The sequence below is a fragment of the Actinia tenebrosa genome, unplaced genomic scaffold, assembly GCF_029948245.1.
Source record: "Actinia tenebrosa isolate PJP-AT-01 unplaced genomic scaffold, QUT_ActTen_1.0 PGA_scaffold2__45_contigs__length_23673736, whole genome shotgun sequence".
Classification (NCBI taxonomy): Eukaryota; Metazoa; Cnidaria; class Anthozoa; order Actiniaria; family Actiniidae; genus Actinia; species Actinia tenebrosa.
In genome coordinates, this window is record NW_028292579.1 from 17,496,535 (window position 1) to 17,521,446 (window position 24,912).

General features: G+C 37.2%; 2 protein-coding genes across 5 annotated transcripts; one reads left to right on the plus strand and one right to left on the minus strand.

Annotated features, from left to right (window-relative positions):
• Positions 1 to 4,054: 4,054 nt before the first annotated feature.
• On the plus strand, positions 4,055 to 14,932 carry LOC116292476 (uncharacterized). 3 transcript variants are annotated; one of them, XR_016120463.1, is made up of 11 exons: positions 6,606 to 6,845; positions 7,487 to 7,762; positions 8,278 to 8,460; positions 9,075 to 9,318; positions 9,815 to 11,541; positions 11,836 to 11,951; positions 12,223 to 12,332; positions 13,014 to 13,263; positions 13,561 to 13,678; positions 13,802 to 13,898; positions 14,598 to 14,932. XR_016120463.1 is itself a non-coding variant. In XM_089034232.1 (10 exons), the coding sequence occupies exons 1-10, from the start codon at positions 4,486 to 4,488 to the stop codon at positions 14,670 to 14,672; spliced, it is 3,168 nt and encodes a 1,055-aa protein (XP_088890358.1). In that variant the 5' UTR covers positions 4,055 to 4,485; the 3' UTR covers positions 14,673 to 14,932. The 3 variants fall into 3 exon arrangements, 2 of the variants coding, with proteins under 2 accessions (XP_088890358.1, XP_088890357.1); XM_089034232.1 differs by lacking the exons at positions 6,606 to 6,845; positions 13,802 to 13,898 and adding an exon at positions 4,055 to 4,554; XM_089034231.1 differs by lacking the exon at positions 13,802 to 13,898.
• Positions 14,933 to 15,021: 89 nt separating this feature from the next.
• LOC116292488 (uncharacterized) lies at positions 15,022 to 22,987 on the minus strand. 2 transcript variants are annotated; one of them, XM_089034230.1, is made up of 4 exons: positions 22,792 to 22,987; positions 20,995 to 21,249; positions 16,853 to 20,874; positions 15,022 to 16,264 (listed from the first exon to the last, which is right to left on the minus strand). In XM_089034230.1, the coding sequence occupies exons 1-4, from the start codon at positions 22,840 to 22,842 to the stop codon at positions 16,036 to 16,038; spliced, it is 4,557 nt and encodes a 1,518-aa protein (XP_088890356.1). In that variant the 5' UTR covers positions 22,843 to 22,987; the 3' UTR covers positions 15,022 to 16,035. The 2 variants fall into 2 exon arrangements, with proteins under 2 accessions (XP_088890356.1, XP_088890355.1); XM_089034229.1 differs by having other exon boundaries at positions 16,775 to 20,874.
• Between the last annotated feature and the right edge of the window lie 1,925 nt (positions 22,988 to 24,912).

Below are 24,912 nucleotides of genomic sequence, written 5' to 3' on the forward strand. Positions count from 1 at the left end.
GCGTGTTTGTTGTCTGCGTTTAGCTAAACATGCGTTCTCGATATGTCCTTTCTTCTTGCAAAAATAACATGTAGCTTCTTTATGTTTACATGAATTAGATGAATGACCTGGTTTATCACATCTAAAACACGTATTATCTCTTGGTTTAAGCTGATTTTCGGTTGGTTTTCTAGGCTTTGCTTTAGCTATCTTGTTTACACCAACTTCTTTGTGCTTACCTTGTAATTCAATGGCGTCTTTCGCGGCCATTTCCATTGCTACGGATATTGCGATAGCTTTTTCCAATGGTAACGTAGATTCTGAAAGTAATCTTTTCTGTATTCCGGTATTACGGATTCCACATACTAATCTATCTCTGAGTGTGTCGTTCAGGTTATCGAAGTTGCAGTGAATCGCCAACTTCCTTAGTTGTGCTACATAGTCGTTTATAGTTTCTCCTTCGTCTTGCATTCTTGTATGAAATCGGAAACGTTGAGTGATTACAGACGGTTTAGGCGATAGTTGTCTCTCCAAAAGGTGTACGATGGTATTATACTCAAGCTCAGAAGGCTTTTCTGGAGCTGCTAAATTCCGTAAGAGATTATAAGTTTTACTTCCAAGTAGCGTAAGAAGCGCGGGAACTTTCTTCTCTGTTTTGATCTCGTTGACTGTAAAATATTGTTCCAAACGCTCGATGTAGGCACTCCATGTTTCTGTAGCTTCGTCGAATGGTTCTATTCTTCCAATAAAGGCCATTTTTGTTTGTGAAAACCAAGGAAATCTCACATTATTTCAAGAAGAAGTCCTCCGAATTTTTACAATGTGGCCATCCTCGTCGCCAGTAATTGTGGTGTATTTGTGTTTTATTATGTACGATCGTCATATATAATTACATGTCAATCAATGCAAATCTAACAGGATGAATGAATGAACGAACGAATGAATGAATGGATAAATAAATGAATGAATGGATGAATGGATGAATGGATGAATGGATGAATGGATGAATGGATGAATGGATGAATGGATGAATGAATGAATGGATGAATGGATGAATGGATGAATGGATGAATGATTGGATGAATGATTGGATGAATGCGGGATGAATGAATGGATGAATGAATGAATGAATGAGTGAATGAACGAACGAACGAACGAACGAATGCCGAATGAATAAATGAACAAACGAATGAATAAATGAATGAACGAACGAACGAACGAACGAAGCAGATGTTTTATTTTAAAACAGTGGTTCCAATAAGTTAGAATTTGTTATTTTCACTGCAAAATATAATTTTTCATATTTAAAATTGCTAGTTATGAAAATTATCATTGCATAAACACACACACAAGGTCATACAAGAGGGGAAGGGGGGGGGGGGGGGGGGGTTGGGATAACAAACGAAAGCAGAAACGATTACTAAAGAAAAACAAAAAGAATTCAATTTGGGGGCAAATTAGTATATATCCGAATATATCATGGATCTCTGAGTCACGAAGTAGGTACGCCGTGAAATATTGATTATCATATGTCATCATATGTCTTTTGCTCTGTCACCACTCTAACCTTCTGGGTCAGGTATTATGACTGTACGCACGAGAGTAGTACGCGCGTGCTCATCGTGATCAGAAGGAATATTTGGATGAGTAAAATATCAAGAAAAAACAGGTTTCTCATAATAGCTCCATATGGACATTATCTTCAATGTCCTTGTGGAAAAAATAAAGAAAATCTGATGATAGCAACTTGACCAATAATAAGTATCTTTTTGCATCGTAAATCATAAGTTAAGCCTTTTTCTAAATTTTACTCTAGTCTCATAATCAGTATGCTTTTCTTTTTTTTTTTTTTTTTTGTCTTTTCCTTAAAAAAAATTCTCCGTATCCGCTTAATACAATATAAACAGTACACTTTCTCCACTAAAATTCACTCTGTTTCATTGCGTACCACGCGTCACACGAAAGAACATTTTACTAGCCCAAAAATATGGTCCCTTGCGGGGAATATTACAATAAAATTATATATGTCGATGACCCACATTTTTATTTCCTCATTTTGATTCCAGTATCATAGTTTTAACTTAAAATAATAAAGGAATGTACTAGGAAGCTTTCTCCCTTCGAACTTCCTTCACAATTAACGATAATATCCGACCAGAAGTTCTTCTTTCGATGACATTCCGAATTTAACCCGAGTACTCGAGTTGTGCCAAGTTTCATGAGTCGAGGAAGGAACAGAGCAGTAGAATGTCGTCGACCGGCTCTGGCCTACGTGACTGGACCAAAAGGAATATGGGTAAAAATCACTGAAGCGGTTAAGTAGTCGTCCTGAATTAATTGTTTCCGCTAGTAATATGATAATGATGGCGAGAAACAATCCATCAAATGCATGTCTTTGGGTTTAGGGAAAGAAAAACAAAATAGTTATGATTCAGTTCACAATTCCAAAAATATGAAGGCATTAAAAAACGTCTCCTTCAACACTTCCCGCTCGCCTACGAAGGTTCGTGCTGTAAACCAGGCATAACTAGTCAGATAAAATTATGGAGTCAACTCGGCTTCAGTAATTGCTACCCAAAGTTCCTTTCGGTCCAGTCGCGTAGGCTTGAGTTGCCGTCGACGACAACATTTTTTGAATTGACTGTATACAGTTCGTAGGCCGACAGAAGAACATCCTGAACGCACATCTACTCCTAAAAAAAAAGAGTTCATTAGAATTTCGCGCGTGCCGGGTAGAGTGCAGATGGACAAACTAATGTTTGGTTTGTCTGCATTGGATTCGGCGCGTGCGGGATTCGACGTCTAAACTGGACCTTAGTTATTAAATCTTTTATATACTCTTTTTGTAGTTTTTTAGAGATTTAATGCCTAGTATTTTAGTGTACCTATATGTAATGCGCAGTTGATCATATTAACATGTTAAATTGCGCAATACAAATAATAAACTATTATTATAAACTATTATTATTATAACCCCTTTTTAAAAGTATGATTTGAATGAATAAACCAAATTAAAGCCCGAAATATTTTGTGCTGAGAACCCATGATTCCGACACAGACAAAAGTAAAGTAATCAGCGTTGCAACGGTTTCCCTGGTGGAGTTAAAATCTTGTTCCACAAATTAACTATATATTATCCGTTGTAAAGTATACTACGAGAATTAGGATTCAGTTTTTTTTTCTGGAAATAAACAATTGAAAACATTTTTCATGGTCAGAGGTTTTTGAGCTTGTGGGACATGGCAACGGTTACTAAGGAGAGTAAGAACCATGAATGAGATTAAAATGAAAAAGCCTTCTTCAAACTCATAACTACATCTATTTTGATTTTTTATTCACCTGATATGATAGACACGTCTTTAACTTTCTCCAGTTTTCCTACGTGCCATTCCCTAGAGTATAAGTTCTTCATTGAATGATTCGGCGCATGGAAAAACACACGAACTCAAAGGAAGAATCTTATTCTCAAGGGAATAAATGCCAAGTGGTCGGAAATGGGAAAACATTAGGCCCAAGCTTGGCCAATTGACGATTATTTTTAACGCACAAACGATCTGTCACATATCCTGCGCAAACAATTGGCGGCTTACTCACGTTTTAAACCTAATTTCAAAATTGTTTATATATATTTCTTGACCGATTAGAAGGTTTAGTCGCATTAAAAGACACAATCAGACCTGTTAGCAGCGCACATGACCCTTGCTACACGTGGCTATTAGCTGCTTTTCAATTCGTAGTCAAATGTACTACACATCTTGCTAATAAGTCGACTCTTCCTTCATTTAAGATGAAAGTAGAAAGGCCTCTTGAACCCAAATACGAACTTTTTTGACTCATGGTCCTTTAAATTTTAAGGAATCTTCTGAATCAGTTACAAGAATAAGACCTAAAATTACTTATGACAAGTAATACAGTCATAACTCTCGTTACAGCGGACACCCTCGGGACCGTCACTTCATGTAGCGGGAATGAATTTACGGTCATTTCTTTGTCAGTATTTTTGTCGAGGATTTTTCTCCTGCTCCGTAATAGCAAGGTGTCCGTAAGATCGGGGTGTCCGCAAGGCGAGAGTTCACTGTACGTACTCATGCAGTTTACTGATGATTTGCATCATCATTACGTAATTTATATCGACTGTCCAATAATCCAATATCGACTGTATCTAAAATACTAGGACAACTCGTAAAACGATAGTAAATGATCAATGAACGAATAAATATGAAATAGAAATGTCCGACCGATCATTAAAAAAAAGGTATATATATCCAGCGGTTTGACTTTTGAGCCAAGGAGATCAACCCCTTGAGAATGCAGTTACCTGAGGTGACCACATTTATACCGCCATAAGAACCCAACTTTGCGCTCCCACAGTACCCATGGTAACCAAAGAAGGTCAGGGCCCCGTCATGGCAAGGGCTGATAAATATGCACTGTTATATCAGAAGAGCAAACGGTAAAGATCCATCAAATCTATCTTTATCTGGACTCTGTTTGTCGTTGAACTAAATGTACAAAGTCAAACCTGCCAGGAACCGACAGCAAGTCCTGTGTTGTCTCATCCTCATCCTCTTGCCGGTAAGGTTGATGCGTTAGATATTTTGTTCTTAATTGATTGTCTTTACGTAGGGAGACAGCCACCAACAGTAAAAAAAAAAAAAAGAAGGCACTTCAGTCAATAATATAGAATTAAATCAATTATAAAAATATATGAAATTTAGCCGTGGTATTTCTCCAGAGTAGCCGTGTTTGTCGTGATATTGATATTTAAACGTAAAGTTTTGAGAAGCGGGCAAACCGGAGAGAACCTCGAGAAAAGCTCTTAAAGCAGAGAAAGAAAGCCTACGAGCAACTTTACTCACATGCGACACAGAGTCCGGGACATCTTGGTGAGAGGCGTTTGTCTTTAAAACTTTTAGTTTAAAACACTAGAGATAGCGATGTTGGAACCAATACTATTTAGTTTCGCCTAGCGTTCAACACGGACCGCAGAATGGCTATAATTCACCTAGGCACTTGATCACTATAGTATGCTTGAGATGTGGTCCACTTTTTGAAAGCTTTGGATTTCTATGAGGACATACCACGGACATGTTGGGGATAATAAAATTAATTTATGACCGCGCCAATGTTATTGAGTTGGATTTCAACTTCAGACTAAAGAGATTTTGTATCGTCATCTATTAGAGTACAAAGGCTATATCCATGAACCAGTGGTGCAAAACTAGTACTTTTTGTACAAACTATTATTAGCGTACACACCTAATTGCAACGGAACGTTGTTATGTAAAAAAAAAAAAAAAAAAAAAAATAGAAAAAATAGAAAGATGGATAAAAATAAATGTTTTGGTATATACCAATAAGAAAATATCAAGAATGTCAAATCTAGCTATACCTTCAAAAATGTGAAATATTTACTCCTGTTTTGCTCAAAATATAATTAATTCCTTTGTTATTTTGCTATTTTTTATTTCTATATGACAACATTATTGGAATTAGGTGAATTATAAAAATATAAACAATTTACTGTTGTGTACTCTATACATTTTGTACTAAATAAATTTATGATCAGTACTGTGTCACAGTTGAAGTGTGAACACTGTATATATGCATTGAATCTGATAATTGTACGAGCTAGATTATCCTGATAATTTTACTTTACCCTCCAGATTGTGGACGGTATATAAAGTCTAGCATCACTTCACCAATGGTACCAAAATTATAAGATTGAATAGTCTGTGTGCTATACTGAAAGGGACGTCAAACAATTATAACAGTTCTCAATAATCCTACGCGAATCAATCAAAGCTGCGAGCTGTCCGCTGAAATTTTGGTTTTGGCTACCGCTAACACTAGCAGAAAATAATCATCAATCCGCGGTATGTTTTATGTTTTAAGTGGCAACATTGGAAAACCCAAACGAAAAACTTTTTACCATTTAGACATTATATAAGGAATTATTTTGACTTGTCAGCAAGGATCAAAGTTATCAAGACAAAGGATTATTGATAAAAGCAAGACTAAACTAAAAGCAATTGATACAAGTGCACTCACCAACCGCGAGTGGTACACATGATATTGTAGCTATGATTAGACAAGGGCTTATATAAGATAAAGACCAGACCAAAAAACTGTTAAGTTGACCCACTTTTGTACGAACCAAAACTGAAATAACAGAAACGATAGTCAAGGGGTAGACCACCCAAGCTAAACCTTGTAATTCCAACGAGATTCTGCGGAAGAAGCCACTGTGAGACCACTAATCTAGTTTGTTTACTGATTCTAGAAACATAGCGGCGGCAACCTAAGTAAATCGACTAAATGTTACCAAATAATCAGCTTCTAAAAATAACTTAATTGCAATAGTGAACAGAGAATACTGAACTTCTGAAAATAAATGCACAGTCGGTTTGTATAGTCGGTGAATGATAACGGTGACCTGCTGGTCATCACCTCAGGATCGGAGAGGATTCCAGTAGATTCTATCCTTAAACAGGAAATGGCCTTTTGCTCTGACGGAAACCACTAGCGGTATGGTCATGTGTGATATTTATATACCAGCATGAGATGCACGGAAAGTTAAACTGGATACACGAAATAACAGAAAACGTTCTTACCTTTGAGAAGGGATAGGGATTTTTCAAAGCTCGAAAAACAGGTCAGTTTAGCTCGGCTAAACTACTCGATCTTGGAGTGCAAATGACGTGACCGAAAAATCCCTTGAGATATAAATAACAAATAGCCACGATGTTCGTTGATCAAACAAGAGAAGTTCATGAGGAATGCTTCGTATAGTCATCCAACATGGCGGTAATGACGTAACATGCAACCCATTAATATGGACAGATTTTTGGATCAGCACTAAAGAGGTATATTTTTGCTCACGATCTCGCCTCTAATTGGCTGTGCATTTCCAGTAACACTCAATAGCGTGATAAATGTATAGTCATCAGAGGCGTATCCAGGATTTGTAATTAAGGGGGGGGGGGGGGGGGGTCCTAATTGTCACTTTGACGTCATATGACGTCAATATAACGTCATAGCAATCTATTGCTTTGACGAAAAAGAATCATGGTCTATAGAGAGGAAACGAAACGAAAAGACTGCTCGGGGAAGCTAGAAAACTGATTTTCTTAAGTTGAGTCTAAACAAATCTTCACACACTGCATCAACGGCCGGTTAGATTTTTTTGGCTTTGAAAGGGGGATCACGGACACCTTGTGACCCCCCCCCCCCCCCCCCCCCTGGATACGCCCCTGGTCATATCTAAGTTTTTTAAAGCTACATGCGTTACGTCAAATTCGCCAAGGCCGTAGCCACCACATCTAGAAAGTAGTTCCGAACAAAGTGGTGCTTTTTTTAATAACTTGTGTTGTCTTGTAAACTCAACATCGCAACATTATCTGCGTTTGTTCCAGAAAGTTAAATCTATAAACTCAGCTTTTCAATAACAACCGGGGTATTATCAAAAAATACGCGATTAACCAAAATGAATTTATTTAAATTCCAGTGTTGTTATTCGTCTGGAAAACTTTCAATACAACTGCTGGACTACACGAACGCTGCCTCACGTGCATATGATGATGGTTGCTGTGACAACGTACGTTTCTGTGTCAGCTCTTGTGACAATTTCTTCATACTTTGTCTGGCTGGTGTAGGAGAGACTGATAAATGTTCGCTGTACCGACGAGATACTCAAGTAACAAGTAGTGACAGGTTTTCATTCTCTACCTCGTTGGGCAATGGCTTAAGAAATCCAGTTATTTATAACTTCACTTTGTGGCAGGTAAATAACACATCCCTGTAATGACCATTGTGATATTCTCGTTGCGATTCTTAGGTTATCTATTCTCGATCCGGCCTTCGATGTGAAGTTTGGAAATTTAGAGGAGATATGAACATGTGCTTCGTTGCCCGCGCATCAGGTGCTCGCTTTAACATATCCCAAGCGAATTAATGATTATGGAGTCCTGGTTCTTTTCTATCGGATTGCTTGTAAACAGATATGGGGAAATAACAGACTAATGAGAGTCATTAAATAAAGGAGTCTAAGCTTCACTGAAGCAAAAACAACCAGACGAGAAAGGGGGTCACGTGTAGCCACACCTTTCTAAACCTTCGTCAGGTATCACTGCGTAGGGCAGTTCAGTTCAGTTTTATTTTGCACAATCATTACAATTAATTATATTTACAAAAATGAACTATTATTACATTTACATATTACAGGCAGGCAGCGCGTATAGACATAGGTGAGTTGTTATGCAGTCACTATAAATTCACTTGATGCCACACTATTTGCAGCCTCTAAAGTTCAGTGTTGAAGTATGGGACGACGACAGCTCCAACTTTGTTGGGAAAGACAGTGATTTGATTGATCGTTACACCGTGAATATTCTATACTCACCGTCACCAAACATGCCGGATGCGCCAGAGTACAGGCACAGATTGACAGGACGTCAATCAGCTATCAACATCAAGGTCAAGGTTAGTATCTAAAGAGAATCAAAAGTGTCACTCATTCCAGGAAAAAGAGCGTAATACACAAATCCCGCATTCATTGTTCCATCTTCCTAGTGACAAGCTAAAATGTGTTTTTGATATACAGCTAGGAACAGACACTGAGTGCTGCCAATTATAAATGTCTGTCTTAGAATCAATGCATTCTAGGGGTACATTAAGAAAAAAAAAATGATAGCTACTAAAAGATATTATGAATTCGAGTTCGGACTTTCTGTATTCCATTGGGAAAATTACCCATTGTTTGGGTGCGCACTCAAGCATAGCCGGGATCAGTATATTTTTTGATGAGGATGCTAACGTGACTGTTGAGTTTTGGAGACCAATGTGAGCCAGGCTCCAATTATGTACAAGCCGAAGATCATACTAGGATTTAAAAGTTGATTTTTGAGAAGATTACAAAACCGGAGGACCCACAGATAAAACCCTCGAAACACAGTAAAGAACCATTAAATTCTACAACTCTCTTCTCATATACCACATCGAGCCAGGGAATCAAACACGGCTCAGGTTGATGAAAGATTGCTCCTATAAATAGCTGGGTTTTTTTGTTGTTGTTGTTGTTGTTTTTGTCTTTTAAGGTTTATTGTGATGACTTCTACTTTGCACCTAATTGTACAACATATTGCAAGGCACGTGACGATAGTAAAGGTCATTACACCTGCGACTATTCCCGAGGTCGCAAAATCTGCCGGGAAGGATGGTATGGCAATGATTGTTTGGTTTACTGTCAACCTCGTAACAATTCTATTGGTCATTATATTTGCAATGAAATGGGACAGAAACTGTGCCTTGATAAATGGATGGGAGAAAATTGCACTAAAGGTATATACTTGTTTTCAGTATAAAATACGTTTTCTTCGCGATTTCATCTTTGACCTCGAATTAGCCAATCCCGAGGTTTAGGAAAAAAACTGGGTTGATTTGGTGTTGCAGTGCATCGTGGGACTGTTTTGGGGAAGATTTCCAAGATGGTGTCTTTTCGTCCAATAAGATATCCCCACAATGCAATGCCAACTCTACCCAGTTTTTTTCTTGGCCTCAGAATGGCTAATTAGGTTCTATGTTTCATTTCTGCCTCATTGATAGAGTACTTATAATTTTGAAAACAACAATGATTCTGTATATTGGAATGAGTGTGAATGCATTTCACGCATTCATTGTCAACCAATAGAAACCATAGGAAGGTCACAGTGTTGCGATGGTTATTTTCGAAGTTTCTCATTCAATTTGGATGCAAGGGTTACTTAATCCAGCTCTTTAAAGAAAGCTAATTAATAAAAAGCATACTATGATTGGTTATTATTTCCTTACTTTTCAGAGAATTCTTCGAACATCCATCCTTCATCTATAAATAGTGCTTCCATAGGTCCTTCGCATTTGTCTTCTACTAGTAACGGTATCCATACTATACCATCATCCCCATCCTTCACTAGTCGTAAGCAACACTATCACACCGAAACAACGAAATCATTAGCTAAGCTGAGCAAATCAAGAAACTTCTGCTCGTCTCCAATTTCCTCAACTCTAAATAAGAATATGAGAACAGTCTCCATCGAAATAAAGCCATCTGATTATGATCCCATATTATCAGTATCAACCTCTGACAATGGATCCAAATTACCAGTGTCAATCTCTGACAATGGCCCCATATTATCAGTATCAACCTCTGAGAATGGTCCAATATTACCAGTAATAACCTCTGACATTGGTCCCATATTATCAGTATCAACCACTGACAATGGTCCCATATTACCAGTATCAACCACTGACAATGGTCCCATATTACCAGTATCAACCACTGACAATGGTCCCATATTACCAGTATCAACCACTGACAATGGTCCCATATTACCAGTATCAACCACTGACAATGGTCCCATATTACCAATATCAACCACTGACAATGGTCCCATATTACCAGTATCAACCTCTGACAATGGTCCCATATTACCAGTATCAACCTCTGACAATGGTCCCATATTATCAGTATCAACCTCTGACAATGGTCCCATATTACCAATATCAACCTCTGATAATGGTCCCATATTACCAGTATCAACCTCTGACAATGGTCCCATATTATCAGTATCAACCTCTGATAATGGTCCCATATTACCAGCATCAACCTCTGACAATGGTCCCATATTACCAGTATCAACCACTGACAATGGTCCCATATTATCAGTATCAACCTCTGACAATGGTCCCATATTATCAGTATCAACCTCTGACAATGGTCCCATATTACCAGCATCAACCTCTGACAATGGTCCCATATTACCAGTATCAACCTCTGACAATGGTCCCATATTACCAGTATCAACCTCTGATAATGGTCCCATATTACCAGTATCAACCACTGACAATGGTCCCATATTACCAGTATCAACCTCTGATAATGGTCCCATATTACCAGCATCAACCTCTGACAATGGTCCCATATTACCAGTATCAACCTCTGACAATGGTCCCATATTACCAGTATCAACCTCTGACAATGGTCCCATATTACCAGTATCAACCACTGACAATGGTCCCATATTACCAGTATCAACCTCTGACAATGGTCCCATATTACCAGTATCAACCACTGACAATGGTCCCATATTACCAGTAATAACCTCTTACAAAGGTCCAATATTTCCAGTATCAACCACTGACAATGGTGCTGTATTACAAACATCTTTAGTATCGTCAACTCACAATGGTCCTGAATGGCTTACTCTGTCTATAGACAGAAATATAACGTCACCTACTGCAACTGTACATTCTTCGCATTCAACAAGTATCAATCATACTTGTTTCGTATCATCTGCTCAATCAACAAAAACAACACAACCCTTGGGTCCAACTCTCAGCAATTCTTATGACAAGGCAAAAGTCTCATCGACAATTACAACGAATGAAATAGAGGTCCCATCTCCAACAGATAAAGCTCTTTCTTCTCTCGCATCAAAGGAAAGTGACTGCAGATCTGCGGCATTAGACGACGATGCGCTCAAACTAACCCCCGTATTCATGGAGATTGAGATGTTCGAGCCAGATGTAAGTGTCTTAATACTATTAAAATTATAAAAAAAATTCTTAATATTCTAATTCACTTTGAGGGAACTCTAATTATCTTTCTTTAACAATAAGCTGAAAGAAAAAACAAAATACACCGCGAAAAGCAAGCAAGTAGCCATAAAAAGAGTAAAAAGTTAATATGTCGAATTCCACCTATTATTGAACTTTATATTCAATACCGCTTATCATTGACTTTTTTATTTCTTTGTTTAATTGTTAAACATATGTTTTTATTTTATTTTAATGCATGTTTTTTCCTTTCACCCATCATAGGGCAGAGAAAATGTAATTGCACGAGTAAAACCTTGTATCTTGTTTAAAATCAATGAATATTGTAAAAGGGAGAGAGAAATCTGTAACATCCCTAACTGCTGGAAGAACATTAGCAGGTAACAGAATATAACTTGACATAGGGACTGATACTTATAGTTATATTGTATAGTTAGTAAGGAAAGGACCATTAGATATTTGAGGGAGGGGCGTGGGGATTGCAGGATTTCATGTTGCACTCAATTTTTTGTAACAACCCCTGCACTCAATTTTTTTTGTTTGTACGATATTTATTTATTTTTTCCTGAAAGAAGTGCTTGCTCGAAAATGTTTTTTCCTCCTCATATATCTAATGGTCTATCCCTATAAGATCATGTTTCTTATTTTAAGGGTACTATTTGGAAGAAGACAATTAGTTGCTGAGATAACAAACAATCAGGCCGAAGACCAATCAAAAATGACGCTCCAGATGATGGCCAAATTACCTGGTGTAAGTAAAGGTAAGAAAGTGTAACCCCTAGAGTGAAAGGAATATTTTCTTCAATTTTGGGCCTCTTAACTACGTACCCTTGACGTTGTTCGACAACATTTTCTCTCGAACGAATTAACCAATCACCGAACATTTTTGTCCTTTTTTCACGAGGGTAGCACTTAATAGCCAGTGGCTAACAAACCTGTGGCCCTCATTCCGTGATCTTATTGGAATTTAGGAGTTGATTTTTGTGGAGGGAGGAAAACCGGAGAACCCGGAAAACCCTCGAAGCACAGGAGAAAACCAACAAACAACTCTACTCATATACAACACCGAACCCGGCGGGACTCGAGCTTGGGTCGCATTGATGAGAGGCGAGCGCTCACACCGCTACGCCACCCGTGCTCCCCATTTTGTTCGTACCTCACTATTTCCTATAGTTTCAGGTTTTAAGTGACATAGCAACAGCTTTTACTTGAAAATAATAAATAAATAAAGCTCATATATCCTTGGATAAATTTATTAAATATCTTTAAGAAATAGCATATTTTGTCCTTATTGATGGAAAATTATTGGAATGCTTGTTGTGTCAAACAAGGCATTACGCCGGTCTAGATTCCAGATCACCTGGTCAGAGCGTATAGAATTCACAGTCTAGATTTTGCACCTTCAATCCCTGATTTCTTAAATGTAATGCACATCTTTTCAGGAATCATACCACCTGTTGTCTTGTTAGAAATTTTAAACTCTGCGGTAAGCGATATCGATAAAGCATGTGACGTGCACGTACTTCGTGTTTGGATAGAAGATACAACAGACATTCCAAGCTCAGGACTCCTCAAGAACTACTCACAAAGCACTAGCGACAACTCAAGAGCGTTGGCTTTTATTGCTGTTGGTGCGTGTTCTGTCGTTGCCATGGTTATTGTTTTTGGAATATTATGCCATCGATCGAGAAAGTGAGTATTTGAAAGTGTAACTGAATTTGTTTTTCGAATTATCATCGGTAAAATAAATGCCCTGGATGAAACGGATGTAATGTCACGTTAAACCTTTACGTATTATAATATGGACAATAATGTAAAGACAATACCAATTCTTTTCAGAAAATCAAACTACATAAAAACAGATAAACAAACCAAACAAACAAAATGTTCTTTCATTAGGAGGGCACCATGTTGCATTTCTCACATCAGATATATAACTGTTGAGATGTATTCGCCTGATAAGATTTTTATTTATCTTATATGCACTAGCATTCGCTCCAGAAGAGTCAAAGTCAACCCTTTAATAGACGACGATTCCACTCCTCCAGACTCTCCTGACATCCCTGTCGCCGATAAAACACGCCTACTTAGAAAACAAGAATTCCAAGTAAGTTTTATTATAAACAAGTTTTCCTAGTTTTCCTATATTTCACTTTACCACTTACTAACCACCTTCTCTTGTTCTTTCTTACTATTTATCAACTACCTTTTCACGTATGCTGTTAAGTAGATGCTGAAACTCTCTAATGATGAAGTGGCATGAATGGTAACTCCTGCCAACCATTAAAACAAAAGATACCTTTGTTTCAGTAGCCAATATATCTCTTGTAGGCAAATCTAATAACAATAGGTGAACTAAGCGTTAATCTCGCTATAAACCTCTGCTCATGACAGTTACAACCTTAGTCAGCAACTAACTAAATTAAATATTGCAACAAAAGTTAGTGAAGGTTTTGTTGCATTAGCTGCATGGTGTATGTTACATGTGGGTTACCAAGGTTGGGATATATAAAATAAATATGTAAATAATGTCAGCAAATAAGAAAATACACCGGGAAAACCTGCATAGAACTTTTGGTAAAATCTATTCTATATTGTTGTGACTCAGTTTTCACTGATTACACATCGGTCATAGTGTTTTTGACTTAGTATGCATCATGCAGCAAAACCTTTTCCAACCTTTTTAGAAATAGCAGTGTACCTGATCGATTCCTCAAAAAAAATCAAAGGCAGTGATTACTCGTTCTCCCTGAAAGCCAGAGGCTGATTTTAAAAGATTTTAGCTTACCGTCTCGTCTCTTCCCATGTTCTTAACCCTGATGCTTTTGACTACAACTAAGTAAAATGCCTGGACCCCATGCATGTGACGTCAAAGTAGGTCAATTTGGAGTACAATACAAAATAATTCCAACCACATGAAAATTGGACTCCTACTATTGTGTCCTCTAAATTGAGCTGCATTTCCGATGTGGTGTAAGGGCCTATATGTCCTTCATTAATACTTAGTATTTTCCATTTTTCTATAGAAATCGAAGACATCATCTCAGTTGACGAATGAAGAATTAGAGCTCACAAGTAGAATTCCTGGTTCGGTTACGTAACCATGTGACGAAACAAAAATTAACATATAATAATGCATCGAAATAGTCAGTTTTAATCTCGTTTGGATACGAATGATGAATAGGAAAGAACATGCTTGCTATGTGCTTTGATAAAGCACGCGCTATCGTTTAGGTTTTTTTTCCCCCAGAATGAGAATTTTATACTTTACATCACTATTAAGAAATTTAACTGGGAGGAGCAGAAGAAAGCAACCCAAAAGGATTAAGAGAATAACTTTCAAATAAAAACTTACAAGGGGCTGCATGGCTATAATTTGCGAACTAAACTTCAACAATAAAATTCCATCTTCTTTATTATTTTTTAATAGAGTAAAATAAAGAGAGAAAAAGAGTTTCTAAAGCATTTTACTCACAATTTTACTTTTGCATCTATTGTATGTTATTATATAATATTAATAATATTGGTGCAGATTATGGTTGTTGCAACCATTCGTTAGAAATACTTTACCTTAAAGGCGTTTTTGCCTTGATTCCTCAATGGAATTAAGTTACATGCCTTTTCAAAGTTTTTTTTTGTTTGTATTTTGTCTAATATTTTCATGGGATATAATTTTATCCTCGTCAAATATCCTTATGTACATATTTATATATTTCGACGCGTTATAAAATTCTTTGTTTGAGTTGTATCCTTAATCATATATTTTAAATTATACAACCATTTAACAAAGAAATGATACTCTAGAGAACGACCCATGATCTGAAATGTGAAAACATTACAAGCGAGCTAAATGGTTGTATACACTAATTAATATCCTGAACATACACCTACTTGCAAAAACGTTGTCATACGATATTAGGACATTAGTAATTTTGTGAGAAAGGAATACATTAAAAGACAAAAGAAAAAGTTCAGCTTCAGTGATCTTCTTTTGTTTTTTAATATAATTCCTATCCCACTATAAATTAATAATGTTCTATTTTTGTATGACAACGTTCTTGCAAGTAGGTGTATGCCTTTTCAGACTATTAATAGCGCATTTGTATGTACTTTTATCACACAAGAATATAAAGAATGTAATGAAGTCATAAGATGGTATAGGATGATTTTTTGGGAGGGGTGGGAAAGGAAAGCTACGTTGTTAGGGAGGGGTGGTAAGTGGAGTTATTGGCTTTGGAAGGGGGGTGGTAAGGAGGAAAACAATCTTTAAAAAAGAGCGACCTCGATGGGATTTGAACCCATAATCCTCCCCAACATCGTAGCTTTTCTTTCCCACCCCTCTCAAGTTTTTTACCTTCTTATGACGTCATCACATTCTTTACATTTTTGTGTGACAAAAGTACATACATATGCACTAACTACTATTAATTAAAAATGGTAAAATTAATAGTTGTTATTTTCATATTAATTAATTCCACGATTTAGGGAGCTATCTTCAGGGAGCAGCCACGTGGATGGATCTTTGATTTGAAAACATTCAGGTGTCTCTGGTGGAGTGGTAAACCCATCTTTTGATTGTATACTCATTCTTTGCCCCCTTACTTGTATCAGTGGAACTGCATAACGATCTTCAATATGAGGTGGTTTTTCTTTCTTTTCATCTTGATCACACATACTTATACGTCTTCTTATCCTACAACATAACAAGCACTTTATTTAGGGCGCAATTTATTTACATCCATGTGCCATGTAAAGTCTACGCAGATCCAAATTCTCAATACATGTGAGTGTATCACAATGAAAATTAGAATGGACATGGACATACAGGTGACACCAGTTGATACAAGGAACTGACATGAACCAATCAGCGCGCAAAACCACGCAACATCCAATTAGAATGTTTAAGCGCAGCACCGTCAAGTCACAAGACTCCTAGTTTTTCTGAATAGAGAATCAACACATCTATCAGAATCCAAAATTAAGTTAGTGCCGGAGTATGAAAATTTTTTAGTATAATGTTGTTTTTGAAATGTATGCTCTTTGATTTTTAATTAAAATTAATAACGCATTTACTGTATTTTTATGTTAATCTAATCCTCCTTTTTCCAATTTGAATTGTCAAATTAAAATGATATGTACACCAAGGGATTAAATCTTAAATAATTTAACATAATATATTTTAAAAAAATAAAAGCTATCCCACCTTGCACGCATATACTTGATAAGCGTAACGGTGGTGATAACCAAGAACGCAACAATTCCCAATGAGACTGATACGTACTTCCAAGCCTCACTTTGCCTTGTTTGCTTCCCCGTGCTCTTTGTCGTATTCATATCAGTGGATTTATTTAACGCTGTCATGGTTGGTTGTACGTAAAGAGTGCTTGATACTTTGCTTATTGTTGGCCGCGTGTTTACTATCGTAGACGTAGATATTAATACTGACAAGTTTATTAACTTTGTAGTAAACACAGAAAAAGTTGTCTTGGGAATGAAACTTGAGGTTGGCATAGGAGTTGTAGAAACCAGGCTATTACCACACATGACAGCAAAGTTTGGACAGGTCTTTATTTTATTCGTCGAATTACAAGAAATCTGGTGGAGCGACTGATTGGTTGAACAGGATAAATTACAATTGGCCCCATACCATTCCTTGTGACACACCTTTGTTCCATTAACATGATTGCAATTGTAGTGGCCAGTAGAGTCATTTCTAGGAACACAATATGATGTACAAGAGGCCCCATACCAATCCTTGTGGCACACCTTTGTACCATTGACAGAATTACAATTGTAGTAGCCAGTAGAGTCATTCCTAGGAACACAATACGATGTACAAGAGGCCCCATACCAATCTTTGTGGCACACCTTTGTACCATTATCAGAATCACAACTGTAGTGACCAGTAGAGGCATTTGTAGGAACACAATATGATGTACAAGTGGCCCCATACCAATCTTTGTGGCACACCTTTGTACCATTATCAGAATCACAACTATAGTGACCAGTAGAGGCATTTGTAGGAACACAATATGATGTACAAGTGGCCCCATACCAATCTTTGTGGCACACCTTTGTTCCATTGATAGAATTACAATCGTAGTGACCAGTAGAGGCATTTGTAGGAACACAATATGATGTACAAGAGGCCCCATACCAATCTTTGTGGCACACCTTTGTTCCATTGACAGAATTACAATCGTAGTGACCAGTAGAGTCATTCCTAGGAACACAATATGATGTACAAGTGGCCCCATACCAATCTTTGTGGCACACCTTTGTTCCATTAATAGAATCACAACTGTAGTGACCAGTAGAGGCATTTGTAGGAACACAATATGATGTACAAGAGGCCCCATACCAATCTTTGTGGCACACCTTTGTTCCATTGACAGAATTACAATCGTAGTGACCAGTAGAGGCATTTGTAGGAACACAATATGATGTACAAGTGGCCCCATACCAATCTTTGTGGCACACCTTTGTTCCATTAATAGAATCACAGCTGTAGTGACCAGTAGAGGAATTCGTAGGAACACAATATGATGTACAAGTGGCGCCATACCAATCTTTGTGGCACACCTTTGTTCCATTGACAGAATTACAATCGTAGTGACCAGTAGAGGCATTTGTAGGAACACAATATGATGTACAAGTGGCCCCATACCAATCTTTGTGGCACACCTTTGTACCATTATGAGAATCGCAACTGTAGTGACCAGTAGAGGCATTTGTAGGAACACAATATGATGTACAAGAGGCCCCATACCAATCTTTGTGGCACACCTTTGTTCCATTGACAGAATTACAATCGTAGTGACCAGTAGAGTCATTCCTAGGAACACAATATGATGTACAAGAGGCCCCATGCCAATCCTTGTGGCACGTCTTTGTTCCATTGACAGAATTACAACCGTAGTGACCAGTAGAGTCATTCCTAGGAACACAATATGATGTACAAGAGGCCCCATACCAATCTTTGTGGCACACCTTTGTTCCATTGACAGAATTACAATCGTAGTGACCAGTAGAGTCATTTGTAGGAACACAATACAATGAACAAGTGGCCCCATACCAATCTTTGTGGCACACCTTTGTTCCATTAATAGAATCACAGCTGTAGTGACCACTAGAGTCATTCCTAACAACACAATATGATGTACAAGTGGCGCCATACCAATCTTTGTGGCACACCTTTGTTCCATTGGTAGAATTACAATCGTAATGACCAGTAGAGTCATTTGTAGCAGCACAATACGATGTACAAGTGGCGCCATACCAATCTTTGTGGCACACCTTTGTTCCATTGACAGAATTACAATCGTAGTGGCCAGTAAAGTCATTCCTAGGAACACAGTATGATGTACAAGTGGCCCCATACCAATCTTTGTGGCACACCTTTGTTCCATTATCAGAATCACAACTGTAGTGACCAGTAGAGTCATTCCTATGAACACAATATGATTTACAAGAGGCCCCATACCAATCTTTGTGGCACACCTTTGTTCCATTGACAGAATTACAATCGTAGTGACCAGTAGAGTCATTTGTAGGAACACAATATGATGTACAAGTGGCCCCATACCAATCTTTGTGGCACACCTTTGTTCCATTAATAGAATCACAGCTGTAGTGACCAGTAGAGTCATTCCTAACAACACAATATGATGTACAAGTGGCCCCATACCAATCTTTGTGGCACACCTTTGTTCCATTGGTAGAATTACAATCGTAATGACCAGTAGAGTCATTTGTAGCAGCACAATACGATGTACAAGTGGCCCCATACCAATCTTTGTGGCACACCTTTGTTCCATTGGCAGAATTACAATTGTAGTGGCCAGTAAAGTCATTCCTAGGAACACAGTATGATGTACAAGTGGCCCCATACCAATCTTTGTGGCACACCTTTGTTCCATTATCAGAATCACAACTGTAGTGACCAGTAGAGTCATTCCTATGAACACAATATGATTTACAAGAGGCCCCATACCAATCTTTGTGGCACACCTTTGTTCCATTGACAGAATTACAATCGTAATGACCAGTAGAGTCATTTGTAGCAGCACAATACGATGTACAAGTGGCCCCATACCAATCTTTGTGGCACACCTTTGTTCCATTGGCAGAATTACAATTGTAGTGGCCAGTAAAGTCATTCCTAGGAACACAGTATGATGTACAAGTGGCCCCATACCAATCTTTGTGGCACACCTTTGTTCCATTATCAGAATCACAACTGTAGTGACCAGTAGAGTCATTCCTATGAACACAATATGATTTACAAGAGGCCCCATACCAATCTTTGTGGCACACCTTTGTTCCATTGACAGAATTACAATCGTAGTGACCACTAGAGTCATTTGTAGGAACACAATATGATGTACAAGTGGCCCCATACCAATCTTTGTGGCACACCTTTGTTCCATTAATAGAATCACAACTGTAGTGACCAGTAGAGTCATTCCTAGGAACACAATATGATGTACAAGAGGCCCCATACCAATCTTTGTGGCACACCTTTGTTCCATTGACAGAATTACAATCGTAGTGACCAGTAGAGGCATTTGTAGGAACACAGTGGGATGTACAAGAGGCCCCATACCAATCCTTGTGGCACACCTTTGAACCCGTAGCATTGTCACAGCGATAATGCCCAAAACCATCAGGCTTACAAAGCACGTTGCACATTGTACCATACCAGAAAGCAGCGCAGATCTTTGTTCCATTGTTGTCACATCTATAATTGCTATATTGATTATTCTTTGGCCAGCAGTATGTTGTGCAATTTTTTCCATACCATCCCGAGTCACACTTGATGCTACCATTGCTAAGGCAGTAATAATGCCCATCAGACGAACTATTCCTCGGGAAACACCATAACGTGCAGTTGTTTCCATACCAGTTTTGATAACAAAGTTTAGTTCCATTACTATTACAATAGTAGTGTCCCAGTTCATCGTCACGAGGAAAGCAATAGTCCGTGCAGTTTTTCCCATACCAGTTTTCCAAGCACACCTTAGTACCGTTATCACTGCACCAGTAGTGGCCATTAATATAGTCACTGTATTTACAATAAGTAGCACATGTAGGACCATAGTAAAATCGATCACAGTATAACTGGTATTGAATTTCTAATGTTGTCTTACTCGTACGTCTTCTACCTGTCAGGCTAACGGTATTGGATGTTATAACTGTACCATTGTAGGTCGGGATAGCGCTGATAGTCGCAGAGTGTTTGTCAATAAGGTCATCATTCGTGGAGTCATCATCCCATGCTTCTATGAATACTCCAAAATCTTGCTATAAAAAAGGAGAAAAATCAGCATTTCTAAAAGCAATGATGTAGGGCTGGCATGCATATGCGGTTATTTCTGTAGTCGTCTCGGAGGGTTGATATTAAATATTAGCATTTGCACTTACTATTTTTATGTTGAAAGGTCTTTCCACTTTGTAATTCATAGTAAATGTGTTTCCCCCCAGATATCCACTGGTCTGCACACCAGACATACAGTTAGATATCGAGGTAGGGCGTGGGAATGTTGTTAGACATACTTTAAAATAAGTATCGCAGTCGTTACAAAGCGTATCACAACAAGAATTATCCCAGCCTGTTTCTTCGCTATTTGTCATTTTTTTAAGAATAACAGCAAACATTCCTTTTCCACTAACTGATACCTGTTAAAATAACAAGAAAAAAATATTACAAGATAAGCGACGATGAAGTCAGTTATAACTACTAAAGATAAAGCCACATTTTATTTGCGATTCAAGCCAAGAACCTATGAAGAGCTAGTTCGGCAATGTTTGGATCGTCAATTCTGACACCCTAGATTTCATCTTAAGTTAGATCTCTGTTTTTCTTCTTTTTTCTTTTTTTTTTTTTGTTTTGTTTGTTTGTTTGTATTTTTGTTTTTGTTTTTATTTTTGTTTTGTTTATTTTTGTTTTTATTTTTGTTTTTGTTTTTGTTTTTTTGTTTTGTTTTTAATTCAGAAACAACAGAATAAACGATTTACAGGATTCGACTGATTTTTGATCTGATGTGCCTTCCCAAAAGGAGATCAGCATGAGGCAATGTCCGGCATCAGCGAGATCCAAAAGGAAGCACAATTTAGGGGGAAAACAACAGCACATCGATATGATGACGCCAACCATATCCTCAATTTCTATTCTAAGATATTGTTTCAGTGTTTAAAGAATAAAGTTCAATTGCAAGTTTTTTTACGATTCTGTTTAGAGTCGATACAAATTCTTGAATGCAAAATATACTGTTTTTGTGCATCGCGTTTAAATCATTCTAAACAATTTGCACATTTTCTTCACACATGGAGAATAAGGGAAAATAACGTTGTGGTAGGAATATACGATAACTTTATTCAACTTCCCTGGATATTGCTTTTCGAAAACAATAGAAAAATAATATTAACTAATACAAGTGCATTTTTTTTCCTCAAATGACATAAATTACTATCAAAATAAATCAATAATAAAGGCTATATGATACGCAAGTTAAAATCTACTAATAAAGACATACTGAATTAAAATCGGTCAAAATTAGGTATGGTATTTTTTTAACGCGAAAGCCTCAAAAGTATAAATTGAGGAATACACTGTTCGAAATATAGAACTACATATCTTATAAGTACATATAGAGAAGAGAAATCGATAAATGAGATTTAAACTTGTAATAATAAACTGGAATGTCTGGAAGTAGCTCTTAAAATAAGTCAATGACATATTTCTAGGCCTTAGTTATGGGACAGATGATAAAAGTCTCAAGAAGGTTATCAAATAGCCGAAACCGTCAAGTAATATTTTCTTTAAAACGTATTTTCCGTAAAAAATATTATACGTATTATTTTAATATGTGATCGTCATGCGAAAGCGTCAGAAGTACTAGGGATACACTTTTTGAAATGTAGATAAATAGCATTTTTGTCATAAGTACCAAAGAAAACGCTATGAAATGCTTGAAAGACGCTTAATCACTTGATGACATCTTTCTAGGTCTTTGATAGATATGAGACAGAACGGGTATTCCCATATATCGCAACTATCCATTAGAATAGAAAAAATATTAGTTAAATGTATTCTTTGCAAAGGTGGTCGAAACTGCTAGGAAGTTTTCAATTATTGAAATAAAATATAACGAAGTGAAATGTAGTAGTTATAAATAACAGTCGTTACATTATGCCAATAAATGATACGCAGTAACTCACCACAAATATGAAGCAAATGACGATCCCTAAAACATACTTTATCTTCCACATACTGGTTCTTTGTTCCACTAGTGTTGAATAAAACCTTAAACCATCAACGAAAACAGTAAGACCCACGCCGAGCGAGAGATATTATTGTTATTAAGATTCCAAGTTGAAAAATATGACAAACAAAACTGTTTTTGTCTGAAAAAGGCATCAGCTCCGTCCTGAACGCTGACCTTTTCCATGGGACCATTTCCGTGCGAGGTGACCCACGGAGCACCTGACTGCCTGTGGATTGGTGCAATGAATGGCCTGACCGGCCTGGCTATGAGTGTAATTTATTTCATATGTAATGAAAATATCAACCTCTTAATTGCATATTCCATGATTGGTCTGCCTTATACAATCCTAGTTGAATAGACAAACGTTTATTCATGAAATCAGTTAGAATTAAGGTACGTAGATTACGTGCTGTAACGTGATTGACGGAATGTCCCGCCAGCGGCCTTTTCCTAGGTGGTCTGGCACGCACTTTTTACTTTACAAATAAATGTGACTTTCAATACAACGTCATTGATACTGCTGCTATTTTGATTTCCTGTATTGAGTATAGGTATTGATTTCGCCAGAAAATAAATCGAACTGGTTCAATTAAATAATATAGACATAGCCTCTAAATCATGATTCTTGCGCCGAGTATGGCTGCCACGAGTTTTACAGCTAGCTTTGGTCATAATTTTCCTCTTTACGACTCACAACACGTTTTTATTTCTAGTCTATTTCACTTTGTTACTAAAGACTAGTATTGGAACAATCCTTGAGGGTCTGATAAAGATGTTAATCATATCTTAGAACTTTAATTAGTGTTTAGCCAAATTCTTCGTATGATCTTAGATCTAATGGTAGTCTTTCATTGCGACCACTTAAAGGAAAAATGCTTGCCACACTTGGGAGCTATTTCTTTTCATGCCGCCGCTCCGTTATTATCACTTTGAATCTTCCCTAAGTATGGTAAGGACGCGATTACACGATGCTGTTTGGTGCAAGACAAGTTGCAGAGAAAATTGCCCCGTTTAATCACGCCCTTACCATACTTAGGGAAGATTTCGGAGGTCAGGCAAGCGCGGTCAATTTCATGCATGTTGCAAAGGAATTCGATGTTGTGCTAAAAAAGAAATTCTCGACTTTCACATCCCCATAATACCTTGCGTTTTTGGGGGGGTAACCAATTAAAAAACTGTCCCAAATTCAATTTATACTATATCTGCTTTTATCTGTACAATACTGATTATCAGTTTATTCCAAGTTATTTTTTCGTGTAGAGATCATGAAGAGTTTTGGTCTTACAGAAAATGTATTGACTTACGAAAAAATTTTTAAAATTTACCTTAAGCGTTTTCAAGCTTCTATCTTTTTCTGTTTTTTACTTCTTCATTTTATTTTTGGATACCAAACAAGGTATGGTCAACATTGTCTGATCAGCCTTCAGCAAAATAAGTGGGTTTTTACCCTCTAGCTACCCCCAAAGACGCAAAGTATTATGGGGATGTGAAAGTAGAGAATAAAAGAAACCCCAAAGCATGGAATCGTTCGGAAAATATGACATCGCCTCAATATTTAATTAATTTTGCATTTATCTTAGGCAGCCTTAGAAGTTATCAATGATCACGAAATACAGGGAAAGTGTGGTGCATTGAGCTGTTGTAGTTCTGAAAAAAGTTTTGGCATGATCGTACTTTTCTTGTGTCCATAAAACTGCGAAAAAAGTAAACATTGCGTTTTTGTCTTGAAACATGTATTTTCCGTTTTGGCGAGATCGCGTTACTAGATTACCTTCTATTTTTTCAAGGGAGTATTAGGGACATATGGCAATAGAATGGCGCGCGGTAATTTCTTGTTTGTTTGTTTGTTTTTTTGTTTGTTTTTTTGTTTCTTTGTTTGTTTTTTTTTTTGTTTTTGTTTTTTTTTTTGTTTTTTGTTTTTTTTTGTTTTTTGTTTTTTTTTTGTTTTTGTTTTTTTGTTTTTGTTTTTTTTTTGTAAATAGAAACCCCAGAAGTAGCAATATTGGCTACGGGAAATCCACCGTTTAGTTTTCACATAAAATAAACTCTTAATTTAGATACCACCAAATATCTC

What these genes read in the sequence shown, in the direction of transcription:
- LOC116292476 (XM_089034231.1), top strand. Translation starts at nt 6,759, where the DNA reads ATGCTTCGTATAGTCATCCAACATGGCGGTAATGACGTAACATGCAAC. An exon ending in ATTACCTGGTGTAAGTAAAG is followed by an intron (nt 12,333 to 13,013) that starts GTAAGAAAGTGT and finishes ACATCTTTTCAG; the next exon opens with GAATCATACCACCTGTTGTC. An exon ending in TTAGAAAACAAGAATTCCAA is followed by an intron (nt 13,679 to 14,597) that starts GTAAGTTTTATT and finishes ATTTTTCTATAG; the next exon opens with AAATCGAAGACATCATCTCA.
- LOC116292488 (XM_089034229.1), bottom strand. Translation starts at nt 22,842, where the DNA reads ATGTGGAAGATAAAGTATGTTTTAGGGATCGTCATTTGCTTCATATTT. An exon ending in GACCTTTCAACATAAAAATA is followed by an intron (nt 20,875 to 20,994) that starts GTAAGTGCAAAT and finishes CCTTTTTTATAG; the next exon opens with CAAGATTTTGGAGTATTCAT. An exon ending in ATCAAGTATATGCGTGCAAG is followed by an intron (nt 16,265 to 16,774) that starts GTGGGATAGCTT and finishes GTTATGTTGTAG; the next exon opens with GATAAGAAGACGTATAAGTA.